Source organism: Sinocyclocheilus rhinocerous, unplaced genomic scaffold (genome assembly GCF_001515625.1).
Source record: "Sinocyclocheilus rhinocerous isolate Xijiao unplaced genomic scaffold, SAMN03320098_v1.1 scaffold1222, whole genome shotgun sequence".
NCBI lineage: Eukaryota > Metazoa > Chordata > Actinopteri > Cypriniformes > Cyprinidae > Sinocyclocheilus > Sinocyclocheilus rhinocerous.
Window position 1 is genome coordinate 283,366 of NW_015640234.1, and position 18,938 is coordinate 302,303.

The 18,938-nt window shown below is 35.0% G+C and overlaps 1 protein-coding gene across 1 annotated transcript in view; it reads right to left on the minus strand.

Moving 5' to 3' along the window:
• The window catches only part of LOC107752599 (dedicator of cytokinesis protein 9), a 97,963-nt gene that overhangs the window by 9,386 nt on the left and 69,639 nt on the right, over positions 1 to 18,938 (minus strand). The window contains exons 19-41 of the mRNA XM_016568611.1: positions 17,582 to 17,671; positions 17,384 to 17,470; positions 17,143 to 17,258; positions 16,435 to 16,504; positions 16,202 to 16,324; positions 14,700 to 14,771; positions 14,398 to 14,544; positions 13,718 to 13,801; positions 13,469 to 13,580; positions 12,351 to 12,529; positions 12,144 to 12,257; positions 11,182 to 11,284; positions 9,280 to 9,404; positions 8,953 to 9,102; positions 7,848 to 7,900; positions 7,091 to 7,227; positions 6,037 to 6,152; positions 5,799 to 5,936; positions 4,878 to 5,060; positions 4,633 to 4,746; positions 3,580 to 3,795; positions 3,434 to 3,491; positions 1,384 to 1,490 (exon numbers count right to left, since the gene is read on the minus strand). Coding sequence (XP_016424097.1) covers positions 1,384 to 1,490; positions 3,434 to 3,491; positions 3,580 to 3,795; positions 4,633 to 4,746; positions 4,878 to 5,060; positions 5,799 to 5,936; positions 6,037 to 6,152; positions 7,091 to 7,227; positions 7,848 to 7,900; positions 8,953 to 9,102; positions 9,280 to 9,404; positions 11,182 to 11,284; positions 12,144 to 12,257; positions 12,351 to 12,529; positions 13,469 to 13,580; positions 13,718 to 13,801; positions 14,398 to 14,544; positions 14,700 to 14,771; positions 16,202 to 16,324; positions 16,435 to 16,504; positions 17,143 to 17,258; positions 17,384 to 17,470; positions 17,582 to 17,671 — 2,694 coding nt within the window. The remainder of the gene's footprint in view (positions 1 to 1,383; positions 1,491 to 3,433; positions 3,492 to 3,579; positions 3,796 to 4,632; positions 4,747 to 4,877; positions 5,061 to 5,798; positions 5,937 to 6,036; positions 6,153 to 7,090; positions 7,228 to 7,847; positions 7,901 to 8,952; positions 9,103 to 9,279; positions 9,405 to 11,181; positions 11,285 to 12,143; positions 12,258 to 12,350; positions 12,530 to 13,468; positions 13,581 to 13,717; positions 13,802 to 14,397; positions 14,545 to 14,699; positions 14,772 to 16,201; positions 16,325 to 16,434; positions 16,505 to 17,142; positions 17,259 to 17,383; positions 17,471 to 17,581; positions 17,672 to 18,938) is intronic.

The window sequence follows — 18,938 nt, forward strand, 5'->3', positions numbered from 1 at the left end:
AGACGACGTATGATGACGTGTGACGTATAGTAGTGGTGTCCCAATTCTTAGGGGAATATTTTCACCCCTACCCCTTGACACTCTGTTTCAAGGGACAAGGGGAAGGGGTAGGCGGAGGGGTAGGGGAAGGGGAAGGGGTATAAAATAGAATTGGGATTGGGCCTAAGTATACAGTGAATACAAAAGTATTTAGTCTCACTTGATGTCTCCACATAACATACAAAATAACAATGCAAGTGTTGTCTATTGCTCAATGAGTTTTTCATTAGTTTTTATTTTTGTATTTTCCATTTTCCTTTCTTTTTCATTTTTTATTCAATTTAATTGTTAAAGTTTTACTAATTTTGTTTTGTTTGTCATTTTTTAAACGTCTATATAGTTGTATAATGTTTTTAATATAAATTATATAAAACTATACGTTTTTATTTCAGTTTTTGTTATTTTAGTATATCAAGCAAATAAAAAAAAAGAGAAATGGTTAACATTCATTACATTTTAAGTAATGAAAATGTTGATGAATGGTTTTAGTTTTTGTTAACTATAATAACCCTGCTTCAGAGGACTGAAGGCTGTTGATCAATCTTATAAGTGTTTTATCTCTCAGTCACAGTGGAGATAAGCTCACTGATAATCACCATCAGTTACATGGACATTAGTTTATTGCTTCCCTCTTTTACTGTACTAATGTTAAACTAAATCAGCTCTGACACTCTATAATGCTGTATCCTAACCTGCTGAGATGGGACAAACAACGCATGGCATTTTGTTGATCAAAATATGATAACCCTGCCTCCAGTGAAATCTTATTGGTCCAAAAACTTCCACCTCAAAATTAAATATTCAACATCATATACGTTCTCGGCTGTGATTGTGTAATGCCACGCAGCAGTTTTGCATTCAGTGTGAATAGACAATTCACATCGTCCCTCTTAGAAGATTCAGATATGGATATTCAATGTGTTTTTTAATAGAAACAATGGATTCCTATGGAGTTACTCACACAGATGATATTGTAGTGAAATATATATCCAGAAGGTCAGGGGTCAGAGATATATTTCTGCAGCAGTGCTCTTTACTCATCTCATGCGCAATACAGATTCAGTACTCAAAATGAATCAAGCACTTTATGGATTTAATATCACTTCATTTATTGGTGTTGTTGCTGCTGACCTTTGATTATTAAATTCCACCATTTATTTTTCATTGTATAAAATCAATCTTAAACTCACTTCTCCTGTATTCTGCTTCTGATACCAGCTAAAAGGTGGGTTTCCCATCACTCCATCTGTTATATTGTGTGAATTTGCTTTCTGCTCAGCACGATGGCTATTTTTGACCTCTGAGGTGAACGAATGGTCTGTTGACTGTCAGACAGATATTCACCTCATTAAAGTGAACATCCTGCATCCCCACATCTTCCATCATAGACGCTTCCTCATCGATGTTTGGTGTGACCACTCTGAATGCAGTACAGCCCTGTTTAAACATGCCTGCACAAACACACAAACAACCATTACAATTCACATTTGGAGCGACGGACATCGTTTCCTGAAGCATTACCACTTTAAAAACAGACAGTATGACTGCAGCCAGTTGTGTGATAATGTCTGGTAGAAAAGGTGAAAGGTCATTGTTTGGAGTGAGTCCTGGTCATTAAGCGTCTTAATTCTTAGAACTGCAGCATAATGCGAGTAATATACTGAGTGATAACTTCACGGGCTTTATCAGACATGGTGAAAAGAGAGAGAGATATGAGGAAAAAGAGAAGGTGAGAAAAGAAACAAGACTGATAGTTAAACTGATAGTGAATCATTAAGAGTAATTATCCAAAACAAATTAGATATGTGTCCTTGGTAGTTAAGACTTAAGTAATCTCAGCAATTACAGACCAGACAGCAGGATTTTCAAAAGTGTAAAAAAAAATAAAATTATATATATATATACACATACACATACACACACACACACACATATTAGGGCTGTCAAAATTAACGTGTTAACGCAAATTCATTTTAACGGAACTAACTAGCTGGTTATGTAGTCTTAAAGGATCGCGTTTCAGTCACTATTTCATATTCATTCCGTTGTCTGACAACAGAAACAGTAAAATATATCAATGAAAACAGTTTTATTGAGAATTTAGCTGCATCAAATTACAGTATGTGGGCACAGAGAGGAAAACAAATGTGTTAATAAATAATAAATGTACATTTTGCATGTTCAGAAGAAGTGAGCTGCCCTGTCCTGCAAATAATGTAAACAGGCTTGTGTAAGTAAATTGCTCAGTGCAAATAAAGAGAAGTCATGGGAACCTGGAATTTCTATGTTCTTTTTTTAATGTGTCTAAAAGACTTGAACAAGTTCTTTGAAAAACAGCTATGACCTTTGAAACATGTCTAGTCTTCATGCTCTATGTTGACTATGGTTTCACTAATAACAAACATACATTTAGATTAGGCATCCATGTTTGTCCATGGCCATGTTGATTAGAGTATTAAAAACTTGAAAAGTATTCATTTAAGGTACATTTAGAACAGATAAAAATGTGTGATTAAATTGCGATTAATCACGAGTTAACTCATGACAAATAATGTGTTTTTTTAACTTTAAACCGCATAAACACATTTCATTACACCAAATACACAAAATAATGTTCTTTTTAGCAGCATCATATGACCCCTTTAACTCATGACAATCATGCGATTAATCGCGATTAAATATTTTAGTCGGTTGACAGCCCTAATACATATAAATAAATTACAATTAAGACACTTAGCAGTAACTTCTACATTTTTCAAGATGTTATTCCAGTATCCCAAAATCAGAAAATTATACAATAGTGTACATTTTTTATATAAATAAACTATATATATATATATAAAAATATATATTATATATACTTCAAACTCAATTCAACAGTTTATATATAAAAATGTTGAATGTAACAACATACATATTACATAAAATATATCCTTTTTTAATATTTAATATTATTAAATATTACTACAATTTAAAGAAACTGTTTTTAAATGGCATATATTTAATATATACCACACACACACACACACACACACGTGATACAAAGCTGAATTTTCAGGATCATTACTCCAGTCTTTAGTGTCACATGATCTTTCAGAAATCATTCTAATATTATTCATTTATTGAAATATACAACTATTAGTAACTACAAACCAACATTTGGTTCTAAATAGTCTTCAATTTTTTTATATTGTACATTTTATTTTATTTTAATATTTATTTAATGTTTATTGAAAGTGCCTTATGCCTTGATGTTTTTTTTTAAACATTTTATTTCAGAGATTTTCCAGGGTCACTGTTGTACTCTAAAGTGTTTTTCACACTACCTCCACATGACTAAAGGTGATTATCCCTTGACTATAATAGCATGTGTTTGTGTATGTGTGTGTCTAACCTTTCCTCCTCAGGTATTCGGCCACCAGCGCTGCCACATGCACATAACACATGGCTGCCTGAAGAGAACCAAATAAGAGAACATGAGCTTCACAGTATGTTAAACATGCATGAAGACTTGTGTGTGTGTCACTGTGTGTGTTGTACCTCAGAGAGGTCTCCATTCTTCACGTGGATACGGGCCATGCTGTCCAGCCATGTCTTGCGGAGCTCAGGTGTGCTGGCGTAAGATTTGGCCAGACTGTACTGCAGGTCCACCAGCATCTCCGGATCTCTCTCGTGCTCCTTCATCTGAGCCGTGGCCATCAGTACAGTCCGGATCTTCTTGGTCAGGTCTTTCACATCAGATGGGAATGCTGTGTTCTGCAGGAGAGGGAAGGGGACGAGAGACTGTGTGTGAATGTGCAAATTTAAGAGTATTAGCTTGTGCACAACTTAATTTGCCCTGGAACAAGCTATTATGGTTCAATCCAATAGTTTTGAAATTGTGTAAATTGCCAAAGTAACATTCTAGATTTATATTTCCAATATATGCCATTCCTTTAATCTTTCTATTCATCAAAGAAACCTGAAAAAAAAGCATCAGGGTTTCCATAAAAATATTATGCAGTACAACTCTTTTCTATATCTATAATAATAAGAAATGTTTCTAATATGTGAATAAGCATATTTCTGTGACACCAAAGACTGAAGTAATGGCTGCTGAAAATACAGGTTTGCATCAATGGAATAAATTAAATTTTAAAACATATTCAATTGGAAGCGGTTATTTTAAATCGCAATAATATTTCACAATATTACTGGGTTTTTTCCCCCCAACACGGTCAAATAAATGCAGCCTTGGTGAGCATAAGAGACTTCTGTCAAAAACATTAAAAAATCTTACAATCCCCAAACTTTTGAATGGTAGTGTACATTAATATATTATAAATATATAATATATCTGAGAATGTTTCAAGGGTCATCTTAGATATCTGACCATTTGTACAAAAGAGTTTACATGTGACAAACAACATTTCTTTTCAGAGTTTTCAAAATCCTAAAAACTGCCAGTTTATTTCCAAAATACATTACATTTTTAATCCCCCCAAAAATCCGTCTGTCCCCAAAAACTAGATCATTCCCACAATAATAGGATCCATCTCTCCTCTTTTTTCAGGATTTAGTGTTTGCATGTAAGTGTATCTGAAATGAACTTACTTTGATAGTTTTGTCACTGTTGGCACAGTTGTTGATGATTGACAGCGACTGCTGGAACCTCGTCCCTCCTATTCCGATGACATCAGCGATCAGCTGACTGACGCCAATCACCACCTGAGGAGTCACAACCAATCACAACATGACGTCGCTATTACATCATCACGTGTAAAGACTGGATGAAGCAATCCAGACACATCCAAACACTGTGACTTCTGCGTCATGTGATAAACGTGGTGTTTTTCCACCTGCAGGTGCGTGCGGATGAAGGATTTGCGTCCAGTGTAGTCGAAGTTGCTCTTCATCAGGAAGTAGAGCAGACGAGCCGCGTCGCTGCGGATGGAGCTCAGTTTGGAGTTACAGCACTTCAGGATCTCATAGCAGAAAGATGCACACATATCCGCACGGCCCTCGAAAAACGTACAAGGAAACTGGACACACAGGAAAACAGCAGCATGAGCATTCTTCAAAAAATTATTTTACGTGTCCTAAATTCTGCTTTACTGTTGACGAATTCTGTGCTTTCGGTTTTATTTTTTCTGGATTCCAATTTAATGGTTTAATACAATTTCAATGATCATAAAGTCTGATCAATTGAATTCATACAACTATAACAATTTAATAATTTATTACAATTTTCTCTGTTTTAATTGATCTGGATCTATGATTTAATACACACTTATTATCAAAAACAGTGGTAATTAAATGAAGGCATAAATCATTAACCATTTAATTAATCTTTTAAAAATATAATCAAATGAAAATGCAACAATTCCTATTATTTATTTATGTTGTTAACAAAGTGCTGCGCAACAATTGTGTGATATTCCTTAAAAAATAAAGGTTTAATTATTTTATCTTTATTATATAAAACTGTGCAGCTCATTCACACAGAGACATGCAGACTCCATATTTAAATATCAGTCTTTTGGAGCTTAATTTTCACAGACCCAGTCCATATCACAATTTGATTAATTGTACACTTTTGATACTTTTGATTTATTAATCCACATTTTTCCAAATTCTGTGGCATTATGTGTTTTCTGTCTCTATTTTCCACACCACAGAAATCATAGGGCCCTAGTAAATGATGACAGAATTTTCATTTCTGGATGGACTATCCCATTAACAGCCATTGATTTATGTGCTTATTCTATTGTCACACCCACCTTGTAGATGAAAGTGCGAAGGGAAGTGAAGACCTGCTTGAGGGCCGTCTCTGATTGGTTGATTTGTAAGAAGCAGAGATGAACCTGGAACACTTTCTTCATGAGGGGATTGTGGCCGTGATCCAAACTCAGCTGAGTCTGAGTGCAAACAAACAAATAAACACACACACTGTTATCAGTGAGGAATAAAGCACATGAGCATCACTCGTGAGAGCAGGTGATGATGATGATGTCTGACCTTAAAGCCCATGATGAAGATGCTCAGTGTGTCCAGAACTGTTAGACAAACTTCTGTGGCAATGTTTCCTTCCAACAGAGACTGATTCAACACATCTGCATCTGAATGGCTGTAAGCTACAAACACACACACACACACAGATGAAAATTTGTTCATTGTTCATTGCAAAGATTTCAGAAATGTATCATTGCATCACTTGCTCAGCAGTGGATCCTCTGCAGTGAATGGGTGCCGTCAGAATGAGAGTCCAAACAGCTGATAAAAACGTCACAATAATCCACAAGTAATCCACACCACTCCAGTCCATTAATTAACGATAACGACCAAATTCATCATTATTAGCCGTTTTTAACTTTAACTTAGCTTCTGGCTAAAATACGAGTCCTTTAGCCATAATATTCCTTTCTCCAGTCATCTCATCTGAATCAGGAGAGAAATATGCACAGATCAATCGTTGTTTACAACCATTTACAAGCAGCATATTAGGTTCTACAAATTTGTCAGTGGGTTTTTATGTAAGAGGTCAAGAAGTGATTGAGTTCTTAACTGCAAGTGGTGTTATGGACTAGTATTTTGGCGAGACGCAGTTAAAAATGTCTTAATAATGGATTTGTTTCTTACAGACATGCAGCTTTTCATTTCATAAGATGTTAATTGATGGACTGGAGACGCATGGATCTGGAAATGGATCATTTGTGGATTATTGTGATGTTTTTATCAGCTGTTTGGACTCTCATTCTGACGGCACCCATTCACTGCAGAGGATCCACTGGTGAACAAGTGATACAATGCTTAATTTCTCCAAATCTGATGAAGAAACAATCTCATCTACATCTTGGATGGCCCGAGGATGAATACATTTTCAGCAAATTTTCATTTTTGGGTAAACTATTCCTATTCCTTTGACCAGTTTTCATTTTATCTCATAAATTAAGTCCAATTCTTCCAACATTAAATGTTACAAATAAAACAGAAGAAAGCTTTCTTTTCTGGTCTTTTATTGAAAGACAACAGAGAGCTGCAGATGTATTAGCTGGTTTTGTGCGCGTCTCACTGTGGTTATAGGTGTAGGAGTTGTCCAGACTGTTGAGCTGCTGCAGTCTCATATGCAAGGCTCCTGTCCTGCTGCGGGACACAGGAAGAGTCTGAGAGCGTCGCTTGTGAACCACCGGTCCTGAGCCCTCCAGAGTCCTGATGACAGAGTCAATATTTAACATCAGCTTCTATTATGAGCTCATTAAACACTCTCTGACAACAATAAAGCTTCTGTGATCATTATTAGTGGCCGGCTGATATGTGTTTGTTATTAACTGCTGTTGGTTTCTATAGAACACGTTGGCCATTAGCTGAGTGGTGGTTACTTAGTCAAAACATGCTATTATAAAACATTATTTAGATGTAATTTATTTATAACATGATATATTGGTGTAACACTTGATAATAGGGTTTCATTTGTTACCATTATTTTAAGTACAATTTGACATGAAATTGACATGAAAAACACTACTGAAGCTTTTATTTACCTTAGTTAGTTAATTTCGATATTCACAAATACATGATTAAAATCAAAAGTATCTGTTAATATTATTTAATAGACCTGAACTAAAATGAACAATTGTATTTTTATTAACCAACATTAATTCAAAGATCAATAAACACTGTTGCAGATATATTGCTCATTGTTCAAGTTAGCTTTTAGTACCTTATTGTAATGCGTTACCTATATTTCTATATATTACTCACTATATCTTTATAATCTACTATTATAAACGTGCAATATTAGTAAATGTTTGTTAAAAAAAAGACATTACCTTGCAATGTGTCTCTTTCCCATATATCTGAACTGATGAAGACACACTCTGAAATCAGACGAGAAATGAATGATGAGACAGGAGTGTGTGTGTGTGTGTGTGTGTGTGTGTGTGTGTGTGTGTGTGTGTGTGTGTGTGTGTGTGTGTGTGTGTGTGTGTGTGTGTGTGCGGCGAAAATAATGACAAACATAAATTTCCTTAAAATGATGCCAACATTGTAAAACAACAAACAAGTTTTACAAAGCACATCAATATTCAATGACATAATAATAAACTCACAGAACTGAAGCTGAATGATCTCAATCTGATCTATGATGAAGCACATAGCAATTTGGAGTTTGGTGCCATTAGTGAATTTTAGAGGTGTGTATGTGTGTGTTTTCTATCTGTAATAAACCCATGATTCATTAGAAGTGTTGTTGTTTTCTGTCCAGAAATGTGTTTGAGCAGGAGTTTTAAAGCTATGTGTGAGTGAAATATAATGTTATAAAATAAGGATGTAGAAAATGTTAAATGAATTAACACAATGATTTTTTTAACACATTCACAAAACTTGAGAATATTTCTGTTTCAGTTTTCTAATTACTAAAGCTGAAAAACTGAAAGATCATTTACATATCAAAGTCTTAAAGGTACAGCTGGAAAAAAAAAAAACCCCGCCTGCCTTCTGTTGAACACAAAAGAAGATCTTTTGAAGAATGTTGGTAACCAAATAGTACTAGAGTAGCCATTGACTTACATAGTATTTTTTTTCCATACTATGTAAGTTAATGGCTACCGCCAACTGTTTGGTTACCAACATTCTTCAAAATATCTTCTTTTGTGTTCAACAGAAGAAAGAAACTCATACAAGCTTCTTGAGGGTGAGTAAATGATGATTTTTGGGTGAACTATCCCTTTTATAAGTGACCCTCAGGGAAAACAATGCAATATGACCCCTTTAAGACAGTCAATCATGATCTTCTAGCTAAGGGAACGGAGGATCAGTAAAGCCAAATGCTCACACAGGCACGTCAGACTGGGACAGTGTAGGGTAAGAGGTCAAAGGTGAGTGGTAATAACAGAGCTGCAGGGCAGGGGTCATAGGTCAGCAGTGATGTAATACTTGTGTAGGGGGTGTGTGTTGCTCAGTTGGTGTAGACAGCAGAGAGAAGTCCATGGTCTGGCGTTTGAGACGTGCAGAGAGAGACCTCTCCTCTGAGTCAGTAAAGAAACGCAGCATGCTGGAAGAGTGACGGCGAGTGAAACGCTCCCGCTGAACGCCGCGACAGCAGGAGACACACAACCACAGGTTAGCACACACACACTCCTGTTCATACAAGGATAAGCATACATCCATACACACATACTGCGACACATAAACACAAAACATGATAACGGTCCATCATAAATAATGTACACAGAAGTGAAAATCAGGTCATGTGAGCAGTACCTTGTCTAGGGGGTGTGGCTTGTCAATGCTGCGCTCTGATAGGCCGTTTCCAGAGTCCGTGCTGATAAGAGAGCTGCGCGAGTCAGTGTGCCGTACAGAGCTCATGGTCGGAGTGTGAGGAGAGACTGACAAACACAAACACCTCAATATACTGGACACAATCACTCTCAAATTATATTTCTCACAGAACAATAATCTGAACACAATTATTTCAACCCTGTAAAGCCTGACATAGGAAATAATAGTAAAAAATCTAATTTGTTTTAAAATGGAAGTTTACTGAATGTTTGCACAAAATAAATGACAAAACAAAATCTATGAAAATTTGTTTTTTATTGAGTATCATATTTGAGACATCAGGCATTTATGGCTCATATAGTATGAAGAATATTAGAGAATATTGAGCTCATACTTGAGGAGGAAAGAAACACCTCAGTTTTATTCATAGGCCCAAAATGAGCAAAAATTATATTTGGTGCAGCTGCTGATATTTATATGGCCAAAAAGTAAGATGAAATTCTGATAGACCTTTCTAACAGTATAACAGATTACTTGCATAAAATTAATATCACTTGTCACTCTATATCTTAATAATGTCTGTAAGATGACTTTTAAATGCTTAGTTTATGAACAAAACACAGAGCAAAAATTATATTTGGTGCAGCTGCTGATATTTATATGGCCAAAAAGTAAGATGAAATTCTGATAGACCTTTCTAACAGTATAACAGATTACTTGCATAAAATGATAGAAATCTCACTTGTCACTCTATACTCAATAATGTCTGTAAGATGAATTTTAAATGCTTAGTTTATGAACAAATCACAGTGGTTTTAATTGTTTGAAACATATAATGCAATGCAATACAATGATGACTGAGCCTGATGGATCATATTTATTAAATACAATACATCTGATGTATCATATTTAACATGATTTTTCTAAAAAAAAAAATAAAAAAAAAAAGATGTATGAGTAATCTAGTACAGTGTTTCCCAACCTTTTTTTAGTCACGGTACCCTTTGGAAATTTTAACAAACTTGTGGCACCCTACAAAATTAATTTTGTCACAATATAAAATATTAAAAAATAATTTTTTTTACACGGCACCCCTGCTCTCGACAGACGGCACCCCAGGGTGCCGCGGCACCCCGGTTGGGAAACACTGATCTAGTAAACCTTAGTTGCTTCAGTCCAAGTGTCATTCTTGTAATATTACTATTACTAACCATACAAAAGTTATTCTTACATTTACTTTATAAATGACCTGAAGGGGGACGTTTTTACAATCATACTGAAAGGCATTTTTCTTGCTAAAAATATAAACTATCAATCAGATGGCAGAAGGCATGTAGTAGACTGTGTACAAGAGTTTTTACAAAAAAAGTTTTGATCATGCTTATCATTTATAGGCTTTAGAAATTGTCATTTAAAAAATGTGATATAGTGGGCTTTATAGGGTTAAATGTCCAGGATGACTGACTGTGATTATGCCATGTTGCACAGCATTTTCAATGAGGGAAAACAAATTACTTGTTTCTGTAACACGGTCAGATAGCGGCTGGTTAGGACGCTGTCTCTCACCTGTTCCTGAAATCACTCCAAGTACCTCTTTATGCAGGCTGCTGTCCACTGGACTGGCCACATTTTTTGTAGGCGTCATCATTACATGATCATCACGGCCATTCTGAAGCAATACAAACAGAACAGAACAGAACTCACTGCATATTCATATCATTCATATCTTTTTTTCTTACTACACTTTTTTTTTTTTTAAAGTAATTATTTGAAATCTGATAACTGTGATTATGCCATGTTGCACAGCATTTTCAATGAGGGAAAACAAATTCCTTGTTTCTGTAACACGGTCAGATAGCGGCTGGTTAGGACGCTGTCTCTCACCTGTTCCTGAAATCACTCCAAGTACCTCTTTATGCAGGCTGCTGTCCACTGGACTGGCCACATTTTTTGTAGGCGTCATCATTACATGATCATCACGGCCATTCTGAAGCAATACAAACAGAACAGAACAGAACTCACTGCATATTCATATAATTCATATCTTTTTTTCTTACTACACTTTTTTTTTTTAAGTAATTATTTGAAATCTGATATTGATATCAATTCTTAACATCTCAAGATGTATCGTTTAGTGTTCACCTTTTTCCAATGGATGTGTGAAGTTGGGGGTCAGTAAAAATGTTTTATGTTTTTGAAATCTGGAGAGTTTTTCCAGGGATGTTTTTGTTTTGATTATATTTTTGAAATTGTTTTCTGTTCTATTATACTCACCAAGGCTTTTACTGTATATTTGATCAAACATTCAGTACAAATGATAAGTAACATTGTGAAATATTTAAAACAACTGTTTTCTATTTTAATATAGATTACTCCAGTCTTCAGTGTCACATGATCCTTCAGAAATAATTCTAATATGCTGATTTGCTGCTCAAGAAACATTTATTATTTTTTCTTCACTATCAATTTTGATGACGCATACTTGCTGAATAAAAGCATTAATTTCTTTTAAAAATCCAATCCAATCTGTTCATCCAATAAACGGAATGCTCTGACTCTGTGTAAGTTTCTTCTGAGAAACACAAGATATTCTAAAGAATGTTTTAACAGTCATTGTTCATCCAGACTGACTTTCATTGTATGGACAAAACCACTATAACATTTAATTTGGCATTCTATAGAAGAAACTACATCAGGTTTGGAATGACATAAGGGTAAGTAATTGATGACCAAATTTTCATTTTCAGTGAACTATCCCTTTAAACCTGCAACAAGCCTGCGTTTGTAGTAATATGTGCTTCTATATGGCTGCACAGTCTGAAACAAACACTAGGTGTCAGTCTTACAACGTTAGTCTGGTTGTTGACAGGAGACGCCTCTTTAATGTTGAGCCTGTGGACGTTTTCCAGCAGCAGACTGAACAGAGGCAGGTACAGCGTAGCCAGGCGAGCCTGCTGACCCTGAAAAACAGACAAAACACACGCTTTATATTTAATACATACACAGTTGTGTTCATAGCACAATAATACCAAAATGACACAGTGCTTATTTACCTTGGAGGAGTAGCGATCGTCAAAGGCGTGTTTGATCATCAGGTTCTTCAGCACCTGTACAGCGATCTGACGGATGTCTCTGAACTCCTGCAGGCCTCCGCCCACTTCCCTCAGCAACAGCCCCACCAGGAAGTGATTCTTACAGAAATCATCAGTTAAAGAGTAGTCCAGCTGAAGATCTGACAGAGACACAGAGAGAAGGATGTGAGTTCAGGACCGAAAATACAAAACATCACTTCTGAACTATAGAAATGGAAACAACAGGCATTATAACTAAAGAAACAGAAATTATATCAGAATAGTTCACCCCAAAAATACAACTTCTGTCTTCATTTACGGCATGTTCACATTCAAACAATAAAACATCAAATAAATTGTTTTTCACATTTGCGTGACTATGATGCATTTAAATGTTTTAACTGAACGTGACTACATTTATGCATGTGTAGAAGTATGGACTTTATTATTACTATAAAATAAAATATATTATTAAAAAAATAATCAAATTGTATTTTGACTGTAGTGTATATCAGAGCAGTGGTTCTCAACCTTTTTGACTCCAAGGCCCCCACTGTTCACAACAATATTCGAAGACCCCATGACTTTTCCAGTTTTTGTGATTTACTTTATAAGAATTAAAGTATTTTGTCTTCACAATTTCTATCTGGTAAAATATTTTAGAGCTTGGCATAACTAGAAAAACTTACATTTATTATAAATAAATATAATATTTTAATAATTTGCATTACATTTCCAGGTCTAGAAATCACACTTTTTAAAGTAGACTATCACATATTCAGGGTTTTCAAGACCTTGGGAATCTTAGTTTTTCAAAGAAAAAATGAAAATAAGAAATATGTTGATTTGTAGTTGTTTTAATGCTTGTTCTGTCTTATTTTAAATCATTTAAGTCATCTTAAGGCCCCCTTGGATGTTTGTTGAAGGCCCCTGGTTGAGAACCCTTGGATTAGAGCAAGACAGCTATTTTGAAGGTCATAATAAAATTTAATAATCATGTTAAAAATTGAGAGATATCAGCCTTCAGTCCCATTCCATCAATATTCTACAAGGTCTTTGACTTTCACATGTTTCTGCTCTTCTCTTTAATGATGGCTCACCTTGAAAGCGCTGGATTCGGCCCTTCCCGAACGGCATGGGCAGATTGAGAGGAACGTAGTGCTCATGATTACAGACCACCTTCAGAAACTCAAACTTAAACTCATACAGCGCCTGAGTGAGAAAGAAACAGAGAAAGAGAGGCATCAGATTGCACCATGGGAAATCTTTCTGAGATGGAATATATAATTGAAGAAAAAAAAAATCTCATATTCGCTTGTAAATGGAGATAAACAAGCAGAACAAATTACTTTTGCGTCTCCGGGCATGAAGCAGTTGATGTAGTTGTTGATCTGTTTGAAGACGAACCCTCTGTCCATGAAGGTGAAACAGCGCTGGTGAAAACGATCAATGGTTGAGTTTACTGACTGATTCAAGACAACATCAAAAACCCTTCCTCAAACTAATGTACAACTTATTACTGGTAAAGATGGCAGACATTATAAACATTCTCATAGTTATTGCAGATCTAGGTTTGTTTTACCACAAAGTTCAAAATTTTAACTATCCAGTGCTTCACAGAACCACACTAGCGTGCTTTTACGAGAGCAGCAATTTGGATTGTGGTTAATGTGATCTGAATTCACAAGTAAGCTTCTATTGATGAAGTACATTTTGCTGGAATATATCACCAATGCAGAACGAAGCAAAGCAAAGCAAAACAAGAAGCAAAGCAAAACAAAGCAAAGCAAAGCAAAACAAAGCAAAGCAAAACAAAAAGCAAAACAAAGCAAAACAAAGCAAAACAAAAAGCAAAGCAAGCAAAACAAAGCAAAGCAAAGCAAAGCAAAGCAAAGCAAAGCAAAGCAAAACAAAACAAAACAAAACAAAACAAAAAATTAAATTAAATTAAATAAAAACTTCCAGATCTCGAGCCTTGATGCTTGATGACTTCCTCATAGTGTGAAAGCAGACCAGCAGCTCGGCTCACCTTGATGAAGACAGCAAGGCTGTGATTGGCGTTTCGTGTTGCGTCCAGGTTGTCTTTGTATTTCTGTGTGATATGAGGCATCAGCATGGTCACCAAGGTCTCCATGGAGTGATAGAATGAAGCTGAGAAACGCTGGTTCCTAGACACCTAAAGGACACGGCAGGGGTCAAATCAAAAACTGCCATGAAAAAAAAACATCAGATTTATGCACTTATGAAGAAGTTCAGAAATTAACTAGATTTTAACATTTTCAGAAGAACATATGAGTGGTGTTTGTTTGCTGTGATGTTACCCATCCTCACCTTGGCCTTGCCTGTCTCAATCAGGTACTGAGCCATAGACTTGACTAAAACCTCAAAGAAATACCAGGAGTACTAGAGGAGAAACAGCACAGATTCAAGAGGATATACAGTACCTATAACACATGCAACAGCCACTAAACCATGAACACTGCCGTAGTCCTTACAAATTTATTCAAGAGTGCTATTAGTATACTTCTTTTAAACTATAAATAAGAGAGTATACTTTCAATTTACTTTGTATGTACTTACCAGAGACATACACAGAGACTACAAAATTATATAATACTTGAGCATACTTGGCTCTTACTGACAAGTATACAGAAAAGTCTATCTATATACAGTAATTGTACTTGTTTTTTGATCGAGATATCCTTCAGAAAAGTATATTTCAGTATTCGAAATACACTTTCCTTGTAGTTGTATTTACATTTTTGACAGAGTAGTATATGAAACACTTTTTTCCACGCATACAGTATAGGTGTCACACCCCAGGACTGTTTGTTGTGTTTTCATCCCCCATGTGCTCTGTGTGACCCAGTTTTCCATCTATGTCTGATTGTCATTTGGTTCAGGTGTGTCTTGTTAATTATCCTCATTTACCAATGTATTTAAGTTGTGTTCAGTCCTGTGTTCCCTGGTCCGGTCTACTACATCCCTACGTGTGTCTCCTGCCTGTTCTGTCCTGGATTTACCCTTGTGCCGATTTATTAAAGACTATTTGCATTCATCTTCATCTTCTTCGTGCGTTTATCTCACTGTAGCATGACAATAGGCTTCTTTTAGGTAATACTACAGCATATGATTTACATACTATCCGATAAACTTACACGTTTACTTTTTTATTTACATTTGGCTGATTTTATCAACAATTGCTCAACGGTATAAGTCAAGCATATGAGTGATGTTAAGTTCATTTGAAAACCTACTTTCAATATAAAACCTATTAAACTATTATACAGTGTATTTTCATAAACTCAATAGACAGCTAGAATTACATTTAACTACTATTAAACTAAGAGTACTCATAAGTAGGGTTGCAAAGGGGTGGAAAATGTCTGGTAAATTTCCGGAAACTTTCCAAAAATCCCTGGAATATTCCCCAAAATCCTGAAAAGTTTCCAAAATTTCTGGAATATTTCCGAAATTTACTGGAAATTTTCCACCTTTTTGCAACCCTACTCATAAGTTCATATATGAACTTCATATAGTTCACAGTATAGTTGCAATAGTGAGAAAACTTGTAAATATGTAAACTAGTCAACAAAATGACCACAGTTACACTTTAAGTACACTTAAAAGCATACTTTTCTGAACTAAAAAGTAATTTAGGAAGTTTTGAAATAGTACACTTACAATTATACTATTAGTACACTGATTTTATTATACTTACTACATAATGTAAACTTAAAAAATTAACTTGAACCTTAGTTTAGTTAATAAAACAAATTTGAAGTGTGCTTCTTCATTGTGAGGGATGTTTTAATCTGATTCACTGGTTGTACCTTCAGCAGTTTGTTGCTGGTGAGGAAGTCAGTTGAGGGTTTCAGGATGGTGGTCATGGTTTTTGCCAGTTCCTCATGGACAGTTTTACCATTGGTTAAGTTTGTCTCCTCCTTCAAAACATACTACTCAAAAACAAAACACAAGAAAACAAGAATGATGATATAAAGGGTTATAGTCAAAAATACTTGTTTGACATCACAAGCAAAACGTGATGTATCATGATGCAGCGCACCTTTACATAAGAACGCAAGTGATGCTCCAGACCCTCTTCATGACACTGAGCCACGACATGGATCATCACCCTGACGAGAGAAGAGACAAAATGAGGAGCAGGGTTTTATCATTAACTAAAACCAAAACCCAAAACCTTTTTTGTTAACTAAACTAAACTAAAATATTAGATGGAAAAACTTAAAGTAAACAAAATTTTAAATGTTGTCAAATAAATAAAATAAGATGAAGCAATAAAATGAGCTGAAAATGATATAAAAAGAAATGTAACCTAAATAGTATTATAAAAAACACACAATGAAAAATGACAAAAGCAAGTAACAAAATTACTAAAAATGAAACTAAAATTAAAATGAAAACTGAATATATATATATATATATATATATATAAAATCTAATTTAAAATATTAATAAAAACTACGGTAACACTTTACAATATGGATCCATTAGTTAATGTTAGTTAATGTATTAACTAACATGAACGAACCATGAACAGTACATTTATTACTGTATTTATTTTAATAAATGTTGAAATTAACATTAACTAAGATTAAGAAATGCTGTAGAAGTATTGTTCATGTTTAGTTCAGGTGAACTAAAGCAGTTAACTAATGTTAACTAATGAAACGTATTGTAAAGTGCTACCAAAACTACTAAAATAACACTGTAGCAGACACCCTACAGCAGGTGAAAGCTGCTCAGCACAGACCTGGTGACGTTCACAGCAACATCATCCTGACCGGAGATGGTGAGCACACGAAACAGCTGGTTCAGTATGGTGGGGAGGAACTTCACCATCACATGAGCCTCCATGGCATGCAGACTCTGTAGAGGATGAGAGAGCTCGAACTGTGATCTCAGGATGAGATGGGTGAGAAACGCCTGCTAACGCAGTCTAAACAAACACCTCCAGGCCTCAAACATCCTCAGGAAGGACAAACAGCAAGTACCTTCAGGTATTTAATCAGTTCTCCTCCTGACTGGCCTGTGGATTCAATACTCTGGCAGTGATGAAAGAAGTTATGCAGATGTTGATCCTGATCAGAAAGAAAAGTAAAAAAAATAAGTATTAACGCTTAATATCACATTTTGTATCTGATTACTATGTGACAATTCTGATCTGAGATGTGCAGGTAGACACTTCATACCTGTGTGTATACAGTGGACACCAGCTGTGTGGAGACTTTGAGCAGTGGCCTCCCACTATCCACCCACTTCACCTCTTGACCAGTGTGCTGCTGCAACACACACACACACACACACTTTAGCCAGCTAGACTCTTCAAACCAGGGTTTCTCAAACCGGGTTCATGAACCCCTGGGGTTTTTGGAGGGAACTGCAGGGGGTTTGTGAGTTGATGAAAAGCTATTTAATTAAATCATAAAATCGAATATGAGGTTACACTTTATTTTAAGGTGTCCTTGTTACAGTGTAATTATACATATACATACTGAGTAATATTAATTAACTACATGTACTTACTTTATGGTTAGGGTTAGGATTTGGGTTTGGCTTAGGGTTACTTGCATGTAATTATGCATAATTAACTGTTATTATAATAGTAAGTACATGTAAAATGTAACAAGGCCATGTTAAAATAAAGTGTTACCGAAAATGAAAATAAATATTTTTTTAAATAAAACAATCAAAATGTAACGCTTATTAAAAAAGATTAAATATTTTATTTGTTTACCTCCATGTCACATGACCATTAACCAACATGTCAGTGAACATGTCAACAACTGTGAACATGCAAATGTGTTGTTAAACAACTGAAGTATTAACTTAAAATCTCAGGGGATACGGTAAGTAAATATTTTAGGGTTTCAGTTGACAAAAAAAACATCAATTTTCAGGTACTTCAAGTAGAAATTCATGCTCTGTCATGATTATATGCAAATTTCAGCCTCCAAGTATATGTACCTGTATACTTCAATGGTGAATTTTGCAATACATTTCTAATTAACACATCTCAACTCAACTCAAAACAAAAACAAAACATAACAAAATACAAAAATAACAAAACAAACGGAACAACAAAAAACACAACACAACAAAACATGATAAAACAAACAAAAACGAAAAACAACAACAATATAATACAACAAAACAAAAAAAATGCAAGAAAAAACAAAACACACACACACACACAAAATAAAAACCACAACAATACAAGAAAACAAAAAACAAACAAAAAAACAACCAAAAAACTAAACAAAACAAAAAACAACAACAATACAACAAAACAAAAAACAACAACACAAAGCAACAAAACACACACACAAAGCACAACCAAACAAAAACCAAAACAAAAAAAACACAACACAATGCAACAAAACAAAAACACATGTGCACACACACAAAAGACAACACCACAAACAAAACAAAACCCACAACAATACAACAAAACAAAAAACAAACTAACAAAAAAAACCACACAAAGCAACAAAACACACACACACACACACACACACACACACAAAACACAACCAAACAAAAACAATT